Source organism: Dendrobium catenatum, unplaced genomic scaffold (assembly GCF_001605985.2).
Source record: "Dendrobium catenatum unplaced genomic scaffold, ASM160598v2 fragScaff_scaffold_28, whole genome shotgun sequence".
Classification (NCBI taxonomy): Eukaryota; Viridiplantae; Streptophyta; class Magnoliopsida; order Asparagales; family Orchidaceae; genus Dendrobium; species Dendrobium catenatum.
In genome coordinates, this window is record NW_021318490.1 from 824270 (window position 1) to 851861 (window position 27592).

A 27592-nucleotide genomic window follows, 5' to 3' on the forward strand; every position below is an offset into this window, starting at 1 on the left:
CGTCAGGTCTTAGCTTTGCCGGATTTTACTCAGCTTCGTAGTAGAGACAAATGCATCGGGATATGGACTAGGAGCAGTGCTAATGCAGAGTCACAGGCCCATTGCATATTTCAAATCAGGTGTTTGACTGCCAGAGCCGGCTGAAATCTGTCTACGAGAGGGAGTTGATGGCAATCGTTTTGGCATCCAAAAGTGGCGTCCCTACTTACCCGGAAGACATTTCATCGTCAGGACTGACCAACGAGCCTGAAATATTTGCTGGAGCAGCGCATGGTGACAGAGGAGCATCAGAGGTGGCTATCCAAACTGCTCGGATATGATTTTGAAATTCAATACAGGCCGGGGGTAGAAAATAAGGCAGCAGATGCCTTGTCCAAGTGCATGGGGGGGGGAGGGGGGCTGCAGACACTGATTGTATCAGTCCCAATGATGCTAGATTGGGAAGTCATAAAGGAAGAAAGTGCCAGGAATGAAAACTAGGCAAGATCAGGGCTGACTTACTGGAGGGAGAGGCAGTCATCCTGGATACTCGTTGGAGGGGGAGAGATTGTTGCACCAGGGAGGTTTTGTGTTACCAGGTCGTCAGTACACCATCCCACAATTGCTCCAGGAATTCCATGGAACTGCAATGGGAGATCATTTAGGAGTGGTAAAGACATACAGGAGACTAGCGGCAGAGCTGTACTGGAAAGGTATGCATAGGGATGTGGAAGAGATGGTATCCAGGTGCGAGGTGTGCCAAGGAATAAAGTATCTAGCTATGTCACCAGGGGGTTACTGCATCCATTGGCGTTACCTGGACGAGTCTGGGAGGAGATATCTATGGACTTCATGGATGGGCTACCCCGCTCTGAGGGATTTACTGTGATTTTGGTGGTAGTGGATAGATTGAGCAAATATGCTCACTTTATTCCTCTACGCCATCCATACACTGCGGTGACAGTAGCGTCAGTCTTCATCAGGGAGATAGTCAGACTACACGGAGTGCCAGAGGCGATAGTATCAGACAGGGATAAAGTGTTCCTTAACCATTTCTGGAAAGAATTGTTCAGACTGCAGGGGACGATGCTGAAAAGGAGTACGGCTTACCACTCACAGACGGATGGTCAAACAGAAGTAACACAACCGGAGCTTGAAACTTATCTGAGATGCTTCGCATCAGAGACACCGAAGCTATGGGCTAAATGGCTATCATGGGCCGAGTACTAGTACAAACCTCTTTTCATTCAGCCTCTCAGATGACCCATTTAAGGTGTTGTACGGAGGGATCGCCCCACTTGGTCTATTTTTTTAGTAGCAGCACACCTGTTTCTTCAGTAGATGAGTATTTGGAGGAGGAGGAGGGATAAGACACTGGAAGAGTTAAAAAGACATCTGCTGAAGGCTCAACATATTATGAAGAACAAGCTGGTGGGCATCGAAAGGATATTCAATTTTGAGGTGGGCGAGAAGGTATTTTTGAAACTCGTCCATTATCGACAGAGAAACGGTCGCCAACCGGAGGAATGAGAAACTAGCTCCAAGGTACTTCGGTCCTTATGAAGTACTGGAGAAAATTGGAGCCATGGCACTATCGTCTGAAAGCTACATGACAGCGACAATCCATCCTGTTTTTCCATGTATCCCAGCTAAGGAGAACCATTGGAGATTATGCTATCAATTCTGAGTTACCAGGGACATTAACAGATGAAATGGAAATGATATGAACCTTTGGAGCTCATGGAGGTTTCGTCAGAAAGGCAGATGGAGCTAAAGAAGTCTGATCAAATGGAAGAACCTCCAGACTACGAGGCCACGTGGGAGCCATACGAGCGGATGAAGCGACAGTTTCTGACTTCCACCTTGAGGACAGGTGGTTATTTGAAAGGGCGGTAATGTTAGACCGACCTTCATGGACCGGTCCACCAGACCCAGCCCCCTGGGCCGTCCGGATTGTTTACAGCAGGAGGTGGCCGCGGCTTCAAGAGGGGGAAAAATGTGGGGTCCACTTGAGATTCAAATACAATCTTGGAGCCAAAAGGAGGAGAAGCAAGGACAATTAGGTCCTTTTGTATCTATTTTGAATTGTATGCAATAAGTAGGGGGAGAAAGGCTGAAATTTTGTAGAGTTCTTTTGTTTTTCTCTTTGGTGGTTTAGGGCTCTAGAACGAATTCTAGAGATTGGGAGAGTGCGATCCTCCTCTCGAATAGAGATCCATGTATCTTTGCTATTTTCTTGCATCTATAGTAAAATACAAGTCGTTTCTCCATTTTTCTCTCCGATTTCCCCTGTTTTGCTGTTTTGCTGCTGTGAACAGCAGTTTGCACTGATTCTCTCTCAGGTGCGACCATGCGAGCGACGCGACACGCTAGCGGCGCGGTGGGCAGGCGGGCATGCTGGCGACCACGACGCGGTGGGCAGGCGGGCGCGGTGCAGCGGCTAGGGGGTCAGCTGGATTTCCGGGTCATTCCCGGGTTCCCGGGTCAACCCGAACCCGACCCGATTTTGCAAACGGGTCAATTTTCAGGACCCGAACCCGACCCGCTTCGGGTTCGGGTCAACCCAAACCCGAAATTTTCGGGTCGGGTCCAATGTTGACAGCTCTAAGTAGGATCAAATAAGGTTCTTTAAGGCATGTTTTGAAGTAACATGTTGAGTACTAATCACAAATAATACAATCATTCATAAGCTCAATTTTCAGGACCCGAACCCGACCCGCTTCGGGTTCGGGTCAACCCAAACCCGAAATTTTCGGGTCGGGTCCAATGTTGACAGCTCTAAGTAGGATCAAATAAGGTTCTTTAAGGCATGTTTTGAAGTAACATGTTGAGTACTAATCACAAATAATACAATCATTCATAAGCATGATTGAGCGTGGGTTTTGAAAGATAATACTGAAAATTCATTCACATTATTCATAACATCCACGTCATCAAGGTTACATCATCAATTATAGTAATAAAAAAAATGTCCACAAGCTAAGAAGTAAACTATTTAGGCCTATGACTTTATATTACTGTGGAATAAATTTAGAAATAAACTATTCCTAAAAAATCATACAAAATCATGAGTAACTTCTAGATGATTTTTTTAAAAACCAAGAATATCAAATATTGTATTGAATGTAGTTCACAGTCGTCATTGCAAATACGATGTAGAGCAATCATCAAACTATATGTGTAAGAACAAACTAAGTTAATTTTTACTAAAATTTAAAATGGATTACCTTACTCTAGCCATTAGGGACTTCCTTGCTCCAAATACCAAGAGATTTATGGGACACAACTTCTTGTCTTTTGTCAAATAATCCTCACTAATTAAGCAACCATGAGAAGCAATTGTAAAACAAAATCATTACTCCTTGAAGGACAGCAACATTCAGCAAGATGGATCATAGTCATAAAATCTCATGGACTTCATAGGAAGTGAGATCTCATATAAAATCTAATGAACTTATGTCATCTCCAATGGCTAACATAACCGCCTCATCAGGCCAACTGAAGGCATCATTTCTCTTGAGCTTATGATAAATGGATACAGGTAATCTATAATATTGATCAAATGATTTGTCCAATACAATTATGCTAGAGCCATAGATTTTTGGATAGTATCAAATTTGATCATTTATTAAATAACATAAGGAATTAATATGTTGCGAAAAAAAGAAGTTTTTAAAAAATTGACTTAAAGCCTATAACATACTTTCAATAAGTTGAAAAAATCCTCGCATAGTCATCTAACTATTTAGTTGGAGTATTTAACCCCCAGTACCACTCTGCGTTTATATTGTCAACTCCTATCTCCCTCTCCTTAGAGTTGCCTACCAATCCTGACATCCAAGCTTTAAAGGAAGATAATTGCTCATCTAGCAGGTAGAGAGGATGAATTGTGCATGGATTCATAGACTTGTACCTCTTTCCAGATGATTATATAAAATCTTCAGTTAAATACTTATTATTCTTTTAGATCCTTTTGAACCCTATAACATTTGCATGACTCATTATAATTTCAACAGACGAACTACCGGTCATTTTTACATACAATGTTTTAGTGTTAATCCCTGAATCCTCCCTCTCTTGGTTCATAAACTCAATGTTATAAAATTAATCTCTTGTCTCCTATGCTCTTTACCTGCACATATAATGGAAAAGGATTGAACCTCTAACTACTTCATTTCTTTCTCTTGCTACACCTCATCAGAGGTTGGGTTAGCGACTACCAACTTCTCACTTCCTCATCCTCCATCCTAACTTGAGATGGCCTATATAAAAAACTATATGTAAAATTAGCTAGAGCGTCTAACTTCTGCACTAACCTTATTAATTATTCTCTAACCTTATATAGTTATTTTTCAGCCTTATTTGACCACTTCTAATCTCCAAAATAATGGTTAAAATCTACTTCATTCCTTCGTGGGATGTACTAAATTAGCTTATGTTTGGCTATAATTCCACTACCTCTCTCGTGGACTCATCAAACATAAAAATGCTTAATTTATTCTTAATAATCTTAATTGTGATAGGCTAAGTAAAAGTATATACAATGGAGTTATAAAAGTCCTCCTTATCTACTCTATACAGCAGCTTTGAATGGACAAATCCCCAAAAAAAAAATAAGAGATGGAAAAATATTTACACCTTATATGTATCTCCTTATTCACTCTCTGTATTCCTACACCATAAAAAAATCAACACTTACATATTTGCTCATGAGTCATAGCAAAAAAATTTTGCTCATGAGCAACTTGTTGCTCTTTCAGCTCAGCATTCTAGGTGCTCTATTTCCAAGGAACATAGTAAACCTCTTTCCCCATGTCTGGAATGGTTTTATAAGCCCGATACTATAAATATACCACATATCCAGTTACAATATATTAGGCCTGGGCACTCTTCCTAACTGCATAAACCCCATATTGTAGTATATCCCTCTTCAACCCTTGTAATGTCATCTCCCATGCAATCATACCCCAAGGATATCTAAAAAATATGTCATCATCTTCAAACATGAAAATTATTTCAATGAAGATAGTATTGTGCTTGTCATGACTAAGAAAACCATCTACAAAAATATAACTCAAGCTTTTTTAAATCATCATTGTCAGTATACTTCATGAAAGCATTTTCAAGGTTTATATTCTTAAAATTCTTAAACCCAGTGAAGTGGCTCTCAAACAGCCTGCTACCTACCATCTGCATAAACTCAACATCATTTAAAAACTCATAAAACTTCAACCTAGTCATGAAGCAAACTCTACAATCCAGGTGAAGGATCTCCCTTTGGGCACTTCTGTAGAGCTCCTAAAATCCAAATCTATAGCACCCCCACCCCAAAAATAAAAGAAAGAATAGTATATATGAACCAAGCCAGATAATGCCTCTCAAATGACAAGATCAGGTAGGACATCTACATTCACAAAAAAACTCAAATGACTTAATCATAAAACAATCATCAAATGAAATTCAATAATTATTGAACAATCTTAGATCATAATCAATCATAATTCAATAATTATCGAACAATTATGATCATCTTATTCGTTGAGTCATATTAATGTCTGCAACTCACGATTTAACAATACTGGAACCAACTTCAACATGTTATAACCTAATTCAAATCTTATTTTAACTATTGATCGAACCTTCGTCTATTTTTCTTTGAAGATAATTTGACACGACCGCTAAAGAGTCAAACATAAGTTCAAACAGGTGATCAAATATGGTTAGAAGTTCGAAAAATTCAATAATAAGTCAAAATTGGTTTGAATATTACTAATTGTGGATTGAAAATATTACTAAGACTTTTTGAATAGGTCAAACATTTTTAAAAATGATCAAATAAATTTTAATCATGGTTCAAAAATTGTTAAGATTGTTCAATGGTATTTTAACATCATTTTAATAGCTAATGTTGTTTGATAATTATTCTAAAATGAAAACTAGCAAGTAAACTAAAATCTAATGGCCAAGGGATTTATGTTTAAGGTGTAAAGCATGTTTTCAACCCTAAAAGACAAACCAAAAAATATCACTAACAATTGAAGATAAGCAAGGAGGCAATTGCCATAGTTTTTTGCCACGTACTAAGATGCATGCTCAAAAATGGCTAAAAATGGAGAAAGTGATGGTAAGAAGAATAGAGGAGCTATGATGGTCAAAGGTTCGTGGAATTGTTCAGCGAGGTTCCAACTCTATTTATTAAAAGGTCGGATCCTCAAGGAACTTAAATGAATATTTTCCCAATAACTGAAACAAATGGTATATTTCTCCAATTTTCATTATTATAGAGCATTTAAAGTAAAGTTTATTATTATTATTATTATTATTATTATTATTATTATTATTATAAGTAGAAATCTTGTTAATAATAAGAAAACCATTTATAAAATGAATAGACTTAGCTCAAAACAACTCAGAAGTATCGAACTTTGCTTTTGTTCAAATTAAAATTTTAGATTTTATGTTGAGGTTAGCTCACCATACTGAATGTCATGCTTAATCATAATCATTATCAACCATCAAATTAAAATAATTTAAGTTTAAAGGAAGAGATCTATAAGTTAGGACTCCACAATATACCCAAACTCCAATGCATCAAGTTGAATCAAAGAAAAGAAATTGAAGAACAAAGAAGAGTGCGCCTTTAAATTCTCCATCACCAATCAATATGATTCAGGGAATTCTTTAGCATACTTTAAAAGATTTCCAAAACCTCTTCCACTCAAATGTGAGCCAGGTATTATTTGATTTGAGCATAAATTTTGATGCATAAAGAAGGGAATTAAAATGAAAAAAAAAATCAGTCGAAAAGCCCCATATTCTTAGGCGCATTGAAATTAAATGTACCATAAATTTGTTCTTTGAACCTTTGGCCTGCGCTTGACTGATACTTTCCTAAGAAGTATTAGTATCAATCCCTAATATTTAAGAACTTTATTTCAATACTTATGGAGGTTAGTTTGACAATTCATGCCATTAAATTGAGGTTGGTATCTTGATTTTAGGAAAACCTCTTCCACGCAAATGTAACCCAGCACATAGAGCAATGGTTGACCATTATTATTTGATTTGAGCATCAATTTTGATGCATAAAGAAGGGAATTAAAATGAAAAAAATCAGTCGAAAAGCCCCATATTCTTAGGCGCATTGAAATTAAATGTACCATAAATTTGTTCTTTGAACCTTTGGCCTACGCTTGACTGATACTTTCCTAAGAAGTATTAGTATCAATCCCTAAAATTTAAGAACTTTATTTCATTACTTATGGAGGTTAGTTTGACAATTCATGCCATTAAATTGAGGTTGGTATCTTGATTTTAGGGATAGGGGTTAACAAGGTGCTGTTTCTAATCATATTAACCATTCTAGATAGGTTATAATTTAAATTTGGAAGTCCTATCCTACTTTAAATGGTAAAATTAGAAGTTTAGTTTGTAATTCAAATAATTTGGTTTTGAATAAAATTTTCGTTCAACTTCTTTCCTCCAATCCATGCCTCCTTAATTCTCTTCCTCAATAGCTAAATAGGGTACTCTATCCTGCAACAACCAAATAATCAATAAGCAAGCAATGAAGCATACTCCTTGCGCCTTCAACCAACAATAGCAGGATCGGAGATCCTATTCCTTCCAGACATTAGTTTCCTTATTACAATGGCTGAGATGCATGTCAAACTAAGAAATTGCAATTTTTGTCTGCTTCACCGAAAATACAAAAGAACATTGAAATTGCTCATTATTTTAGTGGATAACCGTGAGGAATCAAAAATAATCACAAGGATAACTCAAAGATAATCACAAAGAGAAATCAAAGAGTGAAATATCAAAATAATGGCTTGAGGTTGGCAGTGCTCCTTGAATTAAATTTTAATATTTAAGTATCAAGTCTCCAAATTAGTTGATTTTTCCCCCATAATGGGAAGAACCCCCTAACTTGCTGCTTTGGGCAGTTTTTTCCCGAACCTTCAAAGATCGACTATGTAGAAATCCCGAAGGAATTGAGATATAATTGCCTGGGGTAGCTAGGTTAGACATTCAAGTTGAGTGACACAACATTACATACTACAAAGCCCAAAGAGAAACTTTAGATCCACTTGGAAATACTTGAACAGCAATCCTATCCAAAGAGGGTAATATAGCATACGATATCAACAAATCACTTGTGAGATGGTTCCCTTCGCTACCTGCCACATGATCCACAACGCATTTTATAGAGGTGAATGAAATCTCTAAAAAAAGATTCTCAAGAATGAAGTCCAACTTTTGAAAGTGGCATGATTGTGGGCTCCGAAAATTCGGCCCCGGCCTCCGCATCGCTCTTTCTTTTATTTCGGCGAGGGAGTTTTAACGAACTAAGTTCCGGGATAAATTTTGGAAGGCAGATGGGTTTGTAGATAAGACACTACCCAGAGATTTCGCCCTCATTTTGCGAGGACTTTATGATCTGAGTTCTGATTTCCTATAGGCGCAAGCCCCTATAGTTAATTACCCCTCCCGATCACGAGAGAGAACTTTCGATTAAGGCTAGTCGTCAATCAGATACGTAAAGATACGTGGTATCTGGCATATAGTAGCAGCAATGAATATGGATTGGAATTCGGCAGATAGCTAAATAGGGTACTCTATCCAGCAACAACCAAATAATCAATAAGCAATCAATGTAGCATACTCCTTGCGCCTTCAACCAACAATAGCAGGATCGGAGATCCTATTCCTTCCAGACATTAGTTTCCTTATTACAATGGCTGAGATGTATGTCAAACTAAGAAATTGCCTATTGCAATTTTGTCTGCTACACCGAAAATAAAAAAGACCAGTGAAATTGCTCACTATGTTAGTGGATAACCGTGAGGAATCAAAAATAATCACAGGGATGACTCAAAGATAATCACAAAGAGAAATCAAAGAATAAAAATATCAAAATAATGGCTTGAGGTTGGCAGTGCTCCTTGAATTAAATTTTAATATTTAAGTATCAAATCTCCAAATTAGTTGATTTTTCCCCCATAATGGGAAGAACCCTAACTTGCTGCTTTGGGCCGTTTTTTCCCGAAACTTCAAAGATCGACTATGTAGAAATCCCAAAGGAATTGAGATATAATTGCCTGGGATAATTAGGTTAGACATTCAAGTTGAGTGACACAACATTACATACTACAAAGCCCAAGGAGAAACTTTAGATCCACTTGGAAATACTTGAACAGCAATTGTATCCAAAGAGGTTAATATAGCATATGATATCAACAAATCACTTGTGAGATGGTTCCCTTCGCTACCTGCCACATGATCCCCAACGCATTTTATGGAGGTGAATGAAATCTCTAAAAAAAGATTCTCAAGAATGAAGTCCAACTTTTGAAAGCGGCATGATGATACCAATACAGAAATTGGCCATGCACAAAAACATCCATGGTGAAGAATGATGAGGTTAAAAAGCTGACTCAACTTCATCGGAGCATTTCACCTGTAAACTGAAGGGCAGATCGTGATGATAATTCAAATATTATAGGGCTTATCGTGGATAAGTTGCCTTAACTTTAGCAGCTTCTGGAGCTCACATCGTTCTTTGATTTAATTTGAGTATGATAATAGCTATCATGCTTGTCTTATTATGGCACTATTTGAGGCCCCATGCGGGTAGAAATGCAAGTAACCTTTCAATTGGATAGTGCCATGAGATAGAAAAATAATCAGACAAAAGCTATCAAAAGAACATAACAAGAAGATTAATTTCATCCGATAGCGACTCCTTGTGATGCAAGGGACAAGGGAAGAAGTATTATGACCCTGGGTGCCATGATGTGTTCAATTTAATATTAGGCACAAGGTATTAATGAATTTAAGCTTGATGCATGGCATATAGAAGCTCAGTTAAGCCGACAAGTTGAAGTAGCGATATATAGGACTTTTCAAAGTTGATCACAAGGTGGGAACTATCGTCTACCAACTATTGTTGCCACTGAAAATGGAAGGCATCAATAATGCTCTAAATGCCTCAAGATCAAAAAGGTATGTGCCTCACTCATTTCTAGTATAGACTCAATGGATTACAAACGTAACCTTACCTTAGCTACAAAGAAGCACTCAATATGATTTTGGACTGGTATGTCCACAACTTTGAACAAATATCACTCCGATGATGAAGGTACTCTAGAAGAAAAAGTGTAGGAGACCACATGGGAATGGAAGTCGACATGCCTATCCAATATATCTACTTATTTGATGATACGGGTAACAATGATTAGGGTAAAATTTCCTTTCAAGATGGTAGAAGAGCCCAAAATTTTACTTGAAATTTTATGCACTTCCTTGCTTGATCTAATAGTCTTGAACACAAATACACTTTAGGATGGCCTCCACCACCACCCTCACCCTCACGCTCACGCCATGCAGATCACCAACGATCCTAATATCAAATATGACTCTAAAGCACTAAACAAAAGTACTAGCAAAAACAAGTAACCCCTATCATGAATTGAAGAATTCATAAATCAACAACAATCATCAACTTAATCATAAATTTTAACTTGACATGCAGCCAACATCATATTTGAGTTAAGGACAACTCTTAAAAAGGTCATCTAACACAAAGTCCTCAAATGGATGGCAATTGAATTTAGTCTTTGTAATGGTCCTAACATCTTCATGAGTAAATCTTTTTTTTGGAAAATTTATGAATGTATGCTTGTATACTGCGACATCATCCTAATGTAAAGCAACACTTGGGAGTCCCATTGCCACCACATTGACCTCATTAAAAAGAGTATTCAGTAAAATATCAGCACAGTTAAACTAAAACTGTGTATGGCTATGAGTCTCACATTTGTTTGCATTAGGTCATTGTAGGGTGGTGCTAAGCTAACAATGGTCCATAGACAAGTACAAGCCATACAGATGGGAACAAACAAAGATACTGATGGGGATAAGAATAGGCATAGATGTTAATTGAAGTGTGAATGGATGTGCATTTGCAACTTCTTCAATGTCTTTATATTTTTACATGGCTCACCAAGCCCAAGAAAAATGTTTGAATAGAGTCGGAATGAGGAGACTTCTGGATTTCAAAAGATTAGGTGGCAGCCATTGAACTAACATAACTACAACTAAAGCGTGGATTAAAGGCACCCATTGAGTTATGCATAAGAGAGTTTTTATTCAGGATGGGTACTCCTGAAAGTATGGGTACTCAATAGCATTTTGAAACATACCGACAAAAATCAAAATCTGTATGCCATTATCTATGCATATTCAACCTTAATAAAGTATCTCCTCAGACTTCTTCGGAGGCTTACAAAGTCTTACAAAGGGTAATGACTATCACCTGTATTGTGGGCGACAAATTCGGCAAGTTTGCATGCCTAATGCCAAGCACTAAGAGCGGACATTTTCCATCAGATTTGATTAAGATATCTGCTTCGTGAACACTCATTAAGCCAGCTATGTTTAATTATTAATATTTGGGTAGAGAGATACCTCCTTACACCCAAAAACGTATGAATAGGCCAAATTGGTTCTCCAAAGAAACACAAATGCCAAGAGATTTTCATGACCTCAAGGTTGAGGCGGTTCAAACCATCAATCAAGCTAAACCCATTGGGGTCATGGCAAGATGGTGAAATTTATCCCATAATTCGCAAAGTCCATGGCACTAGAAGTTTCCATTCTTTGCACCCTCATGACTTGTAGGGTCAAGAAATGAAGTGCAAAATTTTTTCAAGTAATTTTTTGGGATTTTACAAATAATTCATCTCAATTCTAATACAACAAGTGGGGTTAGTCCATAAACTATAATGTCCATCTCTCATTTTTCTCTAAGATTTCATTCATAAGAATTAATGAAGCTAATGATGGGAACCAATATCTAGGAGGCCCTCAAGGTTCTCAAGGGATAGACCATAACTCAGCTGACCGAGCACATAATCAATTCCATCAATCTCCTCCAAAAAGCTACATTAGAGAACAACCTCATAGTCATATCAGCACAGCCAATTACATGAAGAACTAAACTTTGAAGTAATATTGCAAGAGAAATAAACCTGACATTTCCCTACACGGTCAAGTATAGTAACTCTCAGATTGGTTGCAACCCTTCCATGTATTAAAAAAATTCATGCACTTTCAAATGTTCCGTGTAGAGGAGGGTAAGAGCCTATGATTTTATGCCCCTCTAGCTTCTAAGAGTTAAAAAATAAGACCTTAAATGGCCACTACTTTAACCAGTGAATCAAGCCTCTAGTGCATCGGTTATTATTCATATGTGATTTCGGTGAGGCAATATAAACGGGGAAAAAAATTAATACCTTCAACAACAAAAACCAGTGAGAGGTGGGAAGTTTAAAGCAATTTCTGTACAGCATTTCCATAAAAGTCTTTGTATGGTTCGTAAACTAAAAAATTAGAAGGTGAAGTACTTAATTTTATCTATGCATATTGCGAAGAGTATCTTTTACTTTTCCCCAAGGAGTAACAAAATTTTCCAGTTGCTTGTGATGCTATTTTGAAGCCTTCTTCAGTTCACAATATTTTTCTGGTAATAAAACTATATAACAAGATGATGTGTGCCAAATGTAGGACTACTACCATTATTACACAATCAACCACATGATGTACATTGTCATAACATGTAATACTAGTACTCATTGGATGGAACATTTTAACATTCAGATAATTTCAAAGATGTGATAAAGCACAGAACCATCTAAAATGATATTTGGTTGCTGTAATATTATGAAATACAGTATTTATGCATACATGCTAGATCATGGTACACATTTTTTTATTTAGAAGACAACTTAAATCGCCCTAATTTTCTTCCTATGAAATAGATGACAAAAAGGATAGCTGCATAGTTCAACACTAATGGCTTGAACATTTGACTAATTCATCAGAAAGATATTAAACATGCATCTACATAATGGATCCAAAACAACATTGCAAGTGAAAACAAAAAACTTCACCAAGTAAACATTTGAAAATCATAAATAATGTCAAACAAAGCAAAACAATAGAAAAATGCCTACCAACTTTCGAATCAGAACTAGAGGGGAGGAACACAGTTGCATCAGGCACCTGAGTGGCAAAACTAACCACCTCATAAGATTTCCCTACCAAACAACCAATAAAAGCCATGATAAAAATTTCATGCATGGAAAAAGAAAGAGGGCATGTGAAAGTGGGTGCACCACAAGCCTTCCAGCTCACCAGATGAATTCTCAAAGCTTGCTAGTTTTTCATCCCTATGAAGCTTCAGAGAAAGCACCTTCCCATGGAAATCAGCAGGTTGTAACTAAAGTTATACCAATCCATACAGAAGTACAGGTTACAAACAAGTATTTTTAGAAGAAAAAAATCAGAAGCTCAAAAAAAAAATTTACATGATTAATTGGCCATTGAATGAGCCAAAGTTCTGTTGAATCAGACAAGGAAATTGGAAGGACTGGACCTCTATCATCCTCATCGAAATCTGGCCCAGGGTTGTACCTGAAATAAGAAATCCCAAATTTAACATGCATAAATAGCATGAAAGGCAACATGAATAAAACTAAATAAATAAGCCAATTCAAAGATATAAATAAGGAAATAATAATAAGAAAAATACATTAGAACCAATAGGAGGCTTAAAATAAAATAGAAATTCATACCTGTTATTTGAATCGTTATCAGCCATATGTTACTGAAAGTATGTAATATCCTTCTGCCATAAAAAAGCGGGGCTCAAGTGCAGTTGAGTAAAGAATAGTGCAAATCAACATAATAGAAAGAGCCGTCAATTTTAATGCAAGATTGACAAAAACGATAGAAGAAAACTGATGCAAAGCTCAATGGGTGCCTTTAATCCAAGATTTAGTTGTAGTTACCTAACCTTTTGAATATCTAGAAGTCTCGTTCTCATTTCAACTCTATTCAAACATTTTTGTTGGGCTTGGTGAGCCATGTAAGAATATGAAGACGTCGAAAAAGTTGCTAATGCAATTCCACGTACACTTCAACTAACATCTTTGATTGAAGAAATTGTTTAGGGGAAATTGAATACAAATTTAATTCCTTGGAATCATTACATATTTATAGACTCTAGGAGGATAAACAAAAAAAAAGAAAGACTTTTAATCTAATAAATTATAATAAATAGAAGAAAAAAGTCATTTAATCTAATTGATTCTAATAATTATATCCCACAGATCTTGGTTCCAGGAGAGGAAATCTCCAATTGTTGTCCATGGTTGCAGCCCTCGAATTGCTGACCTATCAAAGTCGTGGGCCCGCTCCTTGACATGTGATTCAACACTCCCTCTCAAGTTGGGTTATACAAGTTATACAATCCTAACTTGCAAACAAACTTATCAAGTAGAGAGCCTGGTAGTGCCTTGTTAGAACATCAACAAGTTATTCATGAGTTGAGGTATATACTACTTCAATTTTTGAGTTCTCTATTTTCTCACATATAAAGAGTCCATCAATGGTAACATGTTTTGTTCTGTCATGATGTATTGGATCCTTGGTCATACTAATTGCGGATTGGTTGTCACATTTCCACTTTATCGTTCCTTCAATTTTTATTTCCAAATCAATCAATACTTGATGATCCAAATAACTTCACAAATAGTAATTATTAATGCTCTCAGTTCAGATTTTGCACTGCTTCTGGAAAAAACATAATGTTTCTTGCTTCTCCATGTCACTAGGTTCCCCCACACAAATGAACAATATCCTGTAGTCGATCGACTGTCAACCTGACCACTTGCCCAATCTGCATCAGAATAAAGGATCAATTTCCTATCTTTATTTTTCTAGAATAATACCCCATTCCAGGAGTGTTCTTGAGATATCTCAATATTTGATATACTGCCTCCATGTACTCCTTCATAGGATTACTCATATATTAGCTCATCATGCTCACAACAAACCCAATATCTGGATGGGTGTGGGAGAGGAATACAAGTTTTCATACCAGACATTGATATCTTCCTTTATATACTGGAACCACCTCCTTTTCCATCCCAAGTTTCTTCTTTAGGATCCATAGGTGTACTGGTTGGTCAGCATCCTAACAGGCTGGTCTCCTTCAGTAGGTCTAAGGTATACTTGCGTTGGGAAACAAATATACACTTGCTTGATCGAGCTAACTCCATACCAAGGAAGTATCTAAGTAATCATAGATCTTTAACTTCAAACTCCTTAGACAGAGCCTGTTTGATCTTTATTATTTTCTCTATATCATTTCCAATAAGGATGATGTCATCCACATATACAATCAATTTTGCTACTTGTTTCTTTCTGACTGCTTCACAAACAATGTATGATCTGTCTGCCATTGTCTAAAACCATGGCCTTTTACATAATTTGAAAATCTTCCAAACCATGCTCTAGTAGATTACTTCAATCCATACAAGGATTTCAACAGTTTACACAATTTGTCCCTTCCATACGACTTTTGAATCCCCATTTGAATCTCTATGTGGACTTCTTCGTTTAGGTTCTCATTCAACAATGCATTCTTGATATCTAGTTGATGTTGGGGTCAATCTAAATTTGTTGCTAAGAAAAGAAGAATCCTGATGTTGTTGAGCTTTGCAACAAGAGCAAAAGTTTCCTAATAGTCTATTCCATAAGATTGAGTGAATCCTCTTGAAACCAGTCTAACTTTCAACCTCTCAACACTATCATCCTCCTTATGCTTTATGGTGAACATGCATTTGTAGGTCGCAACTTTCTTTCCGGGGGGATTCGTAATTACCCATATTTGATTTTTCTCCAAGGACATAATTTCTTCCTTAACAGCATGTCTCCATCCTAGGTGATTCAAAGCTTTCTGAATATTAGTCGGAATCAATGTTTAAAATTGTGTATTCGGGTATTGAGGCGTTTTTCGTTCGTAAGGTGAGGCGTAAGCCTCAAAATCAAAAAATTGCGTAAACATAAAATAATAAATTTTGTATATATTAATGAGTAAAATAATATATAAAACATAAAAATGCTACTTACCACATCTTTGAGAATAAATAAGGGAGACATATCACATAAGAACTCACTAGTCATCAGATGTGGATGCTTTAAGACCATCAAAGAAATCAACATTTAAATCTTCATCTTGTAATTCAGACGGCATCACTTCAACTTCATCATCTACAAACCACTCATCATCAGATGCCACATCATCGCAAAGCAAAGGATCTTCATCATCCATTAATCCTTTTTTCTTCAAATTTCTATCTCTGAGTCTCCTATTATACATAATGTACACCAGTGAGTTCATCCTCAATGTCGACAAGCGATTTCTCCTCTTTGTATGTACTTGGTTGTAGGTACTCCAATTTCTTTCACAGTCATATGAAGAGCATGTCAAGCCCAAAACTTTCACAGCAAAACGTTGTAATTCTGGAGTCCCATCACCAAATTGAATCCACCACTCAACTGGAGATCGTTTGACAATTGTATCTTTTGCTTGTTGTAATCCAAAAAAACCTTCTTTGTTCCTAAAAGGTACTAATTGCAAGTCAGCATTTGATCTTTCAATTGCATCACATATTAGATGATCCATGCAATGATATAATCCCAACTTTATTTCAGGGTTTGTAGACTTGTTCTCTGCATATTGATACTGAGGGTTTAGGTAGTAGCCAGCGGCATGCAAGTGTCGGTGAAGCTGTAATTCTCACCTATCATCAATAATATTCCAAATTTCTCTAAAGCTTCCCTCACTGCCTCCTAAGTTGGAGGCAATCATCTATTTGGCTTCATCCATGGCATTGTAGATGAAACCCATTGCAGGCTTCTTCTCAGCATCCACCATCCTTAAAACATGAACTAAAGGTCTAGTGGTTGTAACGGCATATAAGACACTTTGCCAAAATCTGTCATTTAAAACAATCTTTCTAATCTCTTTTCCCTCAGCCTTCTTCGCCCAAGCACAACTCAACCACTGTGTAGATGTGAACATAGCCTCTAAAGGTTGTCTGGCATCCAACATGCTCTTAAGAGATTATTGGCAAGTTTGATTGGTTAGAAGGACCGTACTCGGGTGGTGGATCTAAAATACACACTACAAATCCCAAAGAGAGATTTTAGATCCACCATTGAATAGTTTTCAGTATTTAATAACCCTGAATATATTCAGATCGCATCCAAACAGCCCCGACATGATATGTGCCACAGGATTACGCTTAGATAAAGGAACCTGTTGTTTTTCCGAAAAAAAAAAAATAAATTCTAAGTTCAATCTTTCCATAACAACACAAAATAAAGCCATCAAAGAAGCATTTTACGCGATAAGAAACAGACTTCAAATAATATAGAAGATAGTTCCTTCATTTTACTGTTAGCGGTTGTTTGTATACAAGATTTCTGAGGATTTATACTAAACACTGTCAAACGGGATTTGAGGATATCTTAAATCTCACGGTGAAATAAATCCTCTGTTTTCCTCTTTTGCCGCAAATCCGAGAGTTCGGCTGATTTGCTTTGCGCAAAAGTGGAGAAAGACGTTTACCTTGACAGCGAGCGAGCTCCCGTCATTACTATCGCTCCAACAGGAACATTTTCGAAATGTCGTGACTGCCGATCTGAAAGGAAGGAAACATCGTCGAAGGAGCCGAAGACACGACTCGTTGCAGCAAAGTCGAACAGCAATGAAGAGCGGAGCGGAAGAATCCACTCGTACGCGAAGGAACGAAGTCCTACAGCAATGAGAAATAGAGAAGTGGAAAAGCAAACCTAGATGCCTCCTAATGCTGTTAGGAAGAAAATAAATTAATTCCTAATCTTTTAATTAAAATTTAATTTAATTAATTTAATTAATTTGAGAACTGACTGTGTAAGTTATAAGTAATTAGTTAGCGATAGAATACTTAAATAAATAATTTATTAAATATTAGCGTAATAAGAAAATTTTAATTTTATCAAAATAATATCAAAAGAATTAATTAAACAATTGATAGTATAAGTAGAAATTAAATAATTAGTTATTTAATTTAATTAATTAGATAATTATCAGTGTTGAAATATCATCAACAATCATCTCAATCAAGCACGAACCTCAACATATATTTAAATTAGAAACTTTCAAAATTAAATTTGGGATCATCTGAACTCTGATTTCAGCAAAATTATTGTCAAATTAAACATCACGATGAGACGAACTACCAACATAAAAAAATATTCAAATATGAGCCCAAATAGATCCAAATTAAAGGCTTGAAACATATTTGGAAGCCTTAGGACATTAATTGGTCAAATAAATAGTATTCAAATTTAGCATTCTTATAATAGAAAAAAGCAATTTGATTAGACAAATCTGATAAGCCCAAAATTGCATGAGTTTGAAACTATTTAGACACATAAATGTTGAAGAAATAATTTATGGTCGAAGGAATCAATACAGGACCTCCGCTAAAGACAAATCCAATCTACTACAATCACTCTAACTAACGTCGCCCAACTACAGTCTCTCTAATCTCAATCGTCCAACTAAGGTCCCGTAGAACAATGTCACCAAATTAGGTTCTCTCCCTCCATCGTCGCTTGCCTACGTTCTCATTGATCACTGATATCTGGCTATGAACCTCCGACCACTGTCATAGAACTACAGTCCTCCAATCACTATCGTCTGACTTCAGTTCTTTGACCACCACCCGAGTACGGTCCTTCTAACCAATCAAACTTGCCAATAATCTCTTAAGAGTAACTGTCATGCCATTGGTTTCTTCTAACTCCAACCATATAATATACTCTATATAATGTATATTTTTTATGTTGTGCTAATGTCTTCCTCCTAGGAAGGGTATCATTTATAATCAACAACAAACATTGGTGGAATCCTCGTGGATTTTTCCATTCTAGGGGTTTTCCATATAAAAAATTTGGTCTCTTATGATTCTTGCACCTCCTATTTTATCTGTGTGCTTGATCACACAAAACCTCAAATACTAGCTATGATGGATTCTACACAAGTGTATGTGTCGTATTAAGTATTATAGAAGTTAGTTGAGTATCATTCCCAGGAGGATATTACTAATCTCAATAATAATTTATTACTACTTCAACTAATTGCTATATTTATTTTCTCACAAGATTAAAGCTTTTTACAAATGAAAGCAAACAACATAAAATTTTCTTGGAAGAAGTTCTATGTTACATGAAGTTTAAACTTATGATAGATAGGGGCTTCTATGTATTTAAAGTGGCCTGCTATAAAAGTGTTATGAATCAGAGAAATGTTGACTCTTTATCTCTGTTGAGTTCATTGGACACTTTAACAAAATCAAACTTCACTACGATTGAACTATCTTCTTAAAATTTTCAAAGTCCTAAACCATCATGTCTATACTTGAAAGTACTCCAATCTAATTCCCCTATTTGTTCCACAACGCTTGCGTCGAGGACATAGATCACACTATATTTTAATTTTGTGCATGGCTTATGCACAAATTAAATGAAGTTCAAAGAAATCATAAACAATAATGAAAAGTTTTAAACACTTACACTTATTCTATGTAACAAATGTATTCCTATCAGATCATAAGCCTAGAGAGTAATTTAGCCTATCATTGTAACCAACATAAACATGAAAAGTTTCATTGAAAATATAAGAACAAGTATAAGAATAGAGTAAAAAAGAAGATAGAACCAGATTCTCCTTTGCAAAAACAATTACAAAAACTTCAATGCCCTCCGATCCATCTCTCCTTGTTCACACACACACTCAGTACTGGACTCCCCTAGAACTAAGCACAATTGACAAAAATGGTCATCCCCCCTTCATAAATTCAGCCAAACTATTTAGATGAAAAATAAATAATTGACACTGATATCGAGACGCTTCAAGGTAAGGCACCATGGTATTGGGCACTTTCTTCATTTTTGCTTTTTCTTTAAAAGTTTTCAGCACAAAATTATAAAGGAACTTTTAATGCAAAAATAGGATAACTTAAACTTAAAAAACAAACTATATTGGATCTCCATATAAAGCTAATATAATGATTCCAAGGAATAAAATTTGAATTCAATTTTCCCTAAATAATTTCTTCATGTTATCAGAGTTTGGGAAAATCCTTAGCCTTCTTTGAGTGTCGGCGGCAAACCTTCCTCAAACCCCGGAGGTAACTCTCCATCATCCTGCTTATAGCCTCTTTTCAAGCACCGGTGGCCCTTGCCCAAGTCGAGTCGAGGGGTGTAACGGAGTCGAGTCGAGTCGAGTATCTACCTTATCAAGCCTGACTCGTTTAAACCTTAATGAGCTTGAACTCAAGCTCGAGTTCAAGCTCGGTTAGTGAGCTCGAGATCGACTCGTTTAGAGAATACCAAGCTCGAGCTTGACTCGAAAGCTCAAACTCGTTTGAAAAGCTCGAGCTCAGCTTGTTTAATTGGCTTGAATTTTTAAATGTAAATCAAAATTTTCTTCTTCTTTTTTCTTAAATTTAGTTCTAGAAGAAATCAATATATAGTGAGCAATCATCTTCCTTTAAAAAATTTTGATCAATATCAAATGCAACTTTTATACAATTAAGTACAATAAAAACTCTGCTATTAGTAATTGTTTTTTACAATGCACACACTCTCCCTTTCTTTGCCCAGCAGGAAGAATAACTTCCTTAAAGGCTTAAACTCATGCCAAACTTTAGATTTTTTTTTCCTTTTATTTCTTCCTATAACATCATCAGCTTCTTCAATATAATTCACTTCATTTTCATTAGTCCACTTTCAACCTCTTCATCAATCTCAATATTATCATTATATGTATTATTCTCATTCGCAGGATGACAACCAACATAAGAGTGAAGATCATCATCAAGTCTTCTTGTCTCAGTATTTACATGCTCAATACTATTCTCATACTTAATGGTGTTGACATTCTAAAAAAAAAAGATAGCATTGCCAGGATTATAATAAATACAATCAAATTCAAATAGTAATAATATGAAAATGTTAGATCTCAACCATTAGTACAATTAAATTAAAATACTATTATAAATTTTGAGAATGATTACAATATAATAAAATCCTTTACGAGCTCAAAATTCTACATAAACATGTTCCAATAAATTTTGAGAAGAAATAAATGCTAATTATCCACATAAACAGAAATATGATTACAAAAAAGATCAAACAAATCTAATTCAACTTAATATTAAGCCTAAACATTATTACGAAGAATAATTTATTCTCTTTAAAATGAATATAAAAACCTTAAGAAGCTGAAATAAATATTAATTATTTAAAATGGCATGCGAGTGTGACCTGCACTGAAAGTCTGAAACTCACCTAACAGACCACACTATCTTTCATTATTTAATATTTACTTGTTCAGATACTGAACCATAAGCACACAATGACACAATAAATAATGATCTAGGCATCATCTTGACAACCTTTTAACCGTTTAAACTTTAAGGGGCTGTTTGGTATCGGATTTATTCCCGGATTTAAGTCGGATTTACGCTAAATCTAGCCAAACGGTTTTTGTGCACTCGTTAAATCCCGGGATTCCGTAAATCCCGGATTTAGGGATTTACGGCTTAAATCCCAGATTTACTAAATCCCTCTGTTCGGCGGATTTAACGGGATTTAGCCGAAGAAGCGCGCGAAAGGGAGAAAGTTACCTTCACAGCCAGCGAGGTCCCGTTCTTGCTTCCGATCAAAATGTCGAACTTTCCGATCCGACAGGAAGGGAAAGACGTCGAAGGAGCGAAGTTGAACAGCAACGTAGGAAACGAAGAAGCGACGCATGCAATCTCTACACCTCCTGCGAAGCAAGGAAGCCTAACAGCAACGACTAAAGAGAAGATGAAAGGCAAACCTAGACGCCTCTAAGTTATTATTGATTAACTTAATTAATATATTTTAAAATATTTATAAATAAGTAAAATAATTAATAATTAATTGTATAATTAGTGCATAAATTTATTATCTAATTTAACTTAAAAAGAGATTACCAAATGATGTGGGTTGGATCGTTGGAAGAAGAGAATGCTTGAAGGATTTAATCCCAATCAAAGATTAAAGAAAGATAAATACAAGCTCCATTCCTCTTAAATATATATATATATATATAATCAAGTAGCTTGATAAGCTTTCGAGTCGGGTTGAGCTCGATAATAAGCTCGAGCTCGAATCTCGATAAGCTCGGTTCACGAGCTCGTTAACGAGTAGAGTTCGAGCCGGCTCACGAGTCGGCTTGGCTCACTTACACCCATATGCCAAACAACCCCTTTACGGTTAACTTGAAAAATGGAAGAGGACATTATGACTCAAATAAATATGAAAATGAAGGCATTCTAACCTCAGAAAGTTACTTGAGGAAAAAGAAGAAGAACAAGCTGAACCCCCCATCATTAGAACTGGAGCCATTAGTCTCAATGTCTCTGATGCAAAATGGGGAATATTTATACCTAGGATTCTTGAGATAAAAGGAGTGAAGATAGCATGAGAGACAAGAAAAATATCCAAAAACCTGAAGAGATTTTTGAACTTGCATTACAATGGGCAACGATAGCCAAAGGAAATTAAAACCTAGGTAAAAGACGTTCTCGTCAATCAAACCACAACAATGAAGAAATTCAATTATATATTTCGCACACCTTCGCTATTACTAAATCAGGCTTTTGTAATACTTTTTTTTACCTATTGCAGTGGTTAAAATCCTTGATAAATTTATTGTAGCAGTGTAAAAATCACTGTAAATCCATTATATTTATTATCACAGGAAATAGATTCCCCTACGCTTTTCTAAACCACTGCATTAGATACAAGTTTTATCATAGTTATTTTTGAAACTATTAAACCGCTATAGTTATGTTCAAATTCCACTATAGTAGTAGTAAAGACCACTACGAATATGCAACGATAGGCCAATTGTAGCGGTTAAAACCGCTACAATTATTTGCATTTTTTTAAAAAGAAATTGATAAGAAAGTGGCACCGATTTGATTCATCATTAACAATTTACAATCAATCACAAACTTCAAAGTTCAATCATATTAGAGCTCTAAAATAATAAATTTATATATCTAATCAATAAAAAGCCATAACACACTAATCTCAAAGTGTTACCAAAATAAAACTAATCAAATTCAAATCATAATATTTTTGTCTGATTTTGTTTAAAGCTAATTCATCCACACAAATTTTACACTATCAAAACATAACTAATTTCTCTTGTGTAGATCAGGGGCGGAACCAGCCTTTCATCTTAGTGGGGGGCAAAATTTTCTTATTAATAGATAAATATTAAAAAAAACAAAATGAGAATATAATTCAAAATGAAGTCTTCCATTCCAATATGATAGATAAATTAAAAAACCATTACAATTTTATCAATCTATTTTGCATCTTTTGATAATATTGGATTACATCTTTATTGAGAATCATATCAAACACATCTTTTTCAATGTAAGGCACAAGGCAATCGTTCAACCAATCATCACCCATCCTACTATGCAATCGATATTTGATAATTTTCATGGCTGAAAATGCTCTCTCCACTGTAGCAGTAGCAACTGGTAAAGTTAATGCTAAAATAATAAGTCTGTAAACTAGAGGATACACGTCATTCTTCTTGAACTTAACAATCTGCTTTGCAAGATCATCAATGCTTCTTAGAGAGGAGAACTCTTCAATAGTCTGCATATCAATAATGTACGTTGATAATTGACTTTTAAGAGCAACAATCTCAATTATAGAAAAATCACTTGGATATAGCTCTGCTAGACATATCAATTTCCTCTCATCGTAAGCATGAAATGAATCGCTTGGGTTTAAGCATGACACATAAAGAAGTAACTCAGTACTTGATTCAGAAAAGCGATTATTTAGCTCTTGAAGTTGCATGTCAACTACAGTATAAAATAGATCAACACGATAATGATGTAAATTTGTTTTATCTTCACCTCTTTTCACTGATCGACGATGAGTTTTGTATATTTCATTCATATTTGGAATAACAACTTCAAAAACACCACAAAAATGTGACACTTCATCTAGTAAAGCATTCCATCCATTCTCCCTTAGTAGTTGCAGTCGTTGTTTAGAAATTTGAACCAATTTCATTTTATTTTCAATGTCTTGATCTTTCCTCTGCAATGATTGTGATAACTCATTCGTAATACCCAATATATCAATCATCAGATGCATTATAAAAATAAAATCAAAATACTCCATTATATCAATCAGAACATCCGCTTCAACCGATTGTTGATCATGAACCACTTCTTCTTTAATAATCTCTAGCACCTCGATCACAGAAGCATACATACGCATAAGACTAATCAAAGAGTGAAAATGTGAACTCCAACGAGTATCACTAGATTTCTGCAAATTTATCTCTTGATTCAAACCTTTGCCACTTATGAGATTGCCATTTTTAAGATAAAGAAGTATTTTATCATGCTGAATACATTTAATAGCATCCGATCTCTTACAAGAAGCCCCAATAGTATTAATAATTCTATAACTGAACTCAAAAAGATGTTTAACTTGCCAATGATTCTTTGTCACTGCCACCAAACATAATTGGAGTTGATGAGCGAAACAGTGAACATAAAATGCTTGAGGATTATCTTTCAGAATTAGGGCCTTTAAACCATGAAATTCTCCTCGCATATTGGATGCCCCATCGTAACCTTGACCACGCATCCTTTGTATGCTCAACGAGTGTTTGGCTAGAATGTCTTCAATGGCTGCCTTCAGTGTAACTGCATTAGTGGATGTGACATGTTTGATGCCTATAAATCTTTCAATCACTTGGTCCAACCTATCTACATATCTCATAGAAATAGCAACTTGTTCTTTCGTAGAAACATCACGGGATTCATCAACTATAAGTGAGAAGTACGAGTTGTCAATATCTTTCATGATATATGTTAAAGTTTGAGCTGATGCATCAACACATATTTCTTTCTGAACTTTTGGTGAATTTAACTTCAGATTTGAGTTGGCATATGCAGATGTTACTGTCTTAATTTTCTCATTATGATCAGCTAGAAAGTCAAATAGCTCTAAATAATTTACTCGATTCTCTGAATTGGAAGACTCATCATGCCCACGAAATGATAATCCCGGACGTAACAAAAATCTAACACAATCAATGGCTGCAGTTAACATGATCCTATATTATTTTTTGTTCTTATCATCTTTGCTTAGCCATAAAGCTGGAAGACTGTGTTCTTGATTCTTCATCAAATCTTCACATTTTTTCTATCCTTATTATATATACTATTGTGATCTCCAATGTGGCATAACAATTTCTCTTTCTTCTTCCAGTTTTTGAAACCTTCTCCAATAAATGAATCCCCACCATCTTTCCCTTTAATAATATGCTCTTGAGGTTTAAACAGATAGCAGTAAAGACAAAAAGCAACGTCTTTCTGCACACTATACTCTAACCAATCAGAGTATTCATCAAACCATTTGGGATTGAACCTACGTGCAATATTACCATATAAAGTTTGGGGAAATTGATGACTTCTCGGTTGATGGGGTCCCTTCAATAGATATGATCTATGAATCTTATCTCTATCATTTACTTCATAACTCCAAATAGGAAGTCGGAGTCCTGGATCTGCTAGGGGATTGTTAATATCAACTTCTACTCGTTCTTTTCTCTTTAAATAACGCTCCATTTATTTAATCCTAGAATGAAATTTAATTACAAAAAAAGAGCAACCATTAATCAAAATATTTACATCATAACCTTAATATGAATTTTAACCCACAAAAATATTAACTTACAAATAGAAACTCAACAAGTTTTCTGGAGCTATTGAAAAGAAAGAGAAAAAATCTATAAGAGAATTTATCTACACGTGGTTGATAGAACTTAAGTTGAAACTTGAAAGGAACATCGACAACACATAAAAAATGTGAAAGAAATGTGCTTTCAAGATATAATGAGTTCAAAAGTCAAAACTGGACAAACTAATTAATTTAACCAAACAATAAAATTACTGTTTGATCAACAACAGTCAACATGGATTGGAATTGCAAAGGAAAATCTCAAAGGTAAATAGGAAGATGAGAACTAACAAGATTACTCACCTCTTCCAAAAATCAAAAGCCTTGATGGTAGCGACCAAAATCCTAGCGCTCGATAGATATTGGCTGCTCTGAGACAAAGGATTTCATGATTTAATGATTCGTTCCCCAAATAGTTGAGAATGCTAAAAAAAATAAAATTGCAAGCAGAGTGGCGGAATGAGAACAAAACCTGCAGATCGGAGATCGGCCTGAAGGGTCGAAGGGGAGAAGCTGAACAACCGAAGACAGGTGAGTGATCAAGCGAAGTTTCGAGACAAACGAGCAGCGATTTGAAAGTCACTAGACTCACGAAGGAAGATCCTGCCGAGTGTCGATGGAGAGGGAGACTGGGAGAGAGCGGCTTTCAGAAGACTGCAGGCGTCGGGCGAAATATAAACATAAGAGAAAGCTGGGCTTAGGGAAATTTTTAGTATACTATAATGAAATATTACTAAACAGCCCTTACTATAATATGGCCCCCCCTGGCCATATGCTGATTCCGCCCCTGATGTAGATATAGAATTTGGTGCATAAAACAAATATATAGTGAACAACCTCCATCATATTATCATTCTATCTACAATATCAAAATAATTAAATATGATTATATTAGCAATATTTAATAGATTTTAGCACCAATGATCATCTTACATGAGGGCATCAATCCATTGAGGGCATGTCAATAATAGCTTTAGCCAAAAGCAATTTTCATCTAATATGCAAAACATCATAGTAAAAGAAATGTACAAGTATGAAAATTGGTTCTTATAATAATATTAACTCAGACCAAGTGACATGAATAAATGCATGTGAGTTGGATGAATGAACAAGGAATATTTGACATAATAAGTAACATCAAACTTTGTGACAATCTTGATAATAGAATCCATATTGTTAAACAACTTAATATATATATAACTACTTAGAGGCGAACAAAAGATCAAAATTTTGATAACATTTCAAAATAAAACATCAGCCATACATAAAAAAATATAGTGTATCCCATTTATATTTCTCCTTTCCTTTTCCTACATCTTGGATGAAAATTAGAAGAAAATGGATCCTTGTCTCCTTGTTAATAATAGTGATTTCATCAATAAAGATTAAGATGATAAGTAAATCTATAAATGAATATATCTATTTTTTTTTTTAATTTTACCTATCATAGTTGAGCTTCCTGGTGATGGATGTTACTCCTGATAATGTTGCTTGAATTGCCTCACCTCACTTCGAAGTTTTTGCGTCTCCTCCTCAAGTCTTGCAACTCAAGCAAATGCAATACCAATGTTATTGTTACTTGGAGTTGTGATGCTTTGAGGAAAATATCTGGTTGGAGTGACCCCAACCCCTTGTGTTCATAAAGCCTTTGATACTATTTTTAGATATTTTCTTTTGAAATGGTTAGCTCAAAAAGGCTTCCCTAATATTTTCATTTCTTGTATTGAAGGTTGTATTGAAGATATTTTCTTTTCTATTATCATTAATGGTACAATTGAAGGCTTCTTTAATTTCTTAATAGCCTTCGACAAGGGTGTCCTCTTTCTCCTTATCTTTTTTTGTATAATTATGGATGCTTTATCTAATCTCCTAGATGATAAGTCTCAAGTGGATA

General features: G+C 35.5%; 2 protein-coding genes across 5 annotated transcripts in view; both read right to left on the bottom strand.

The window, feature by feature from the left end:
* LOC110100765 (mediator-associated protein 2) overlaps window positions 1–26367 on the bottom strand; it is a 39464-nt gene extending 13097 nt beyond the window's left edge. For 2 of the 4 annotated variants that reach the window (XM_020828420.2, XM_020828419.2), the window contains exons 1-5: window positions 21570–21776; window positions 13617–13669; window positions 13350–13455; window positions 13177–13261; window positions 12996–13079 (exon numbers count right to left, since the gene is read on the bottom strand). In XM_020828420.2, coding sequence (XP_020684079.1) covers window positions 12996–13079; window positions 13177–13261; window positions 13350–13455; window positions 13617–13642 — 301 coding nt within the window. In that variant the 5' untranslated portion in view covers window positions 13643–13669; window positions 21570–21776. Of the gene's footprint in view, window positions 1–12995; window positions 13080–13176; window positions 13262–13349; window positions 13456–13616; window positions 13670–21569; window positions 21777–26001; window positions 26070–26170 lie in introns of those variants that run through there. The other 2 variants (XM_020828422.2, XM_020828421.2) reach the window with 2 other exon arrangements.
* LOC110100761 (zinc finger MYM-type protein 1-like) lies at window positions 16700–25068 on the bottom strand. Its single transcript, XM_020828414.1, has 4 exons — window positions 23320–25068; window positions 20669–20822; window positions 17462–17648; window positions 16700–16928 (listed from the first exon to the last, which is right to left on the bottom strand). The coding sequence occupies exons 1-4, from the start codon at window positions 25066–25068 to the stop codon at window positions 16700–16702; spliced, it is 2319 nt and encodes a 772-aa protein (XP_020684073.1).
* Window positions 26368–27592: the final 1225 nt, after the last annotated feature.

Coding starts and splice junctions, on each gene's coding strand:
- LOC110100761 (XM_020828414.1), bottom strand. CDS start 25,068: ATGTTAACTGCAGCCATTGATTGTGTTAGATTTTTGTTACGTCCGGGA. Junction 20,823..23,319: donor ATATGATTCTCAATAAAGAT/GTAATCCAATAT, acceptor TTTTTTTTTTAG/AATGTCAACACCATTAAGTA. Junction 17,649..20,668: donor GATTGATGAAGAGGTTGAAA/GTGGACTAATGA, acceptor TCATTGCTGTAG/GACTTCGTTCCTTCGCGTAC.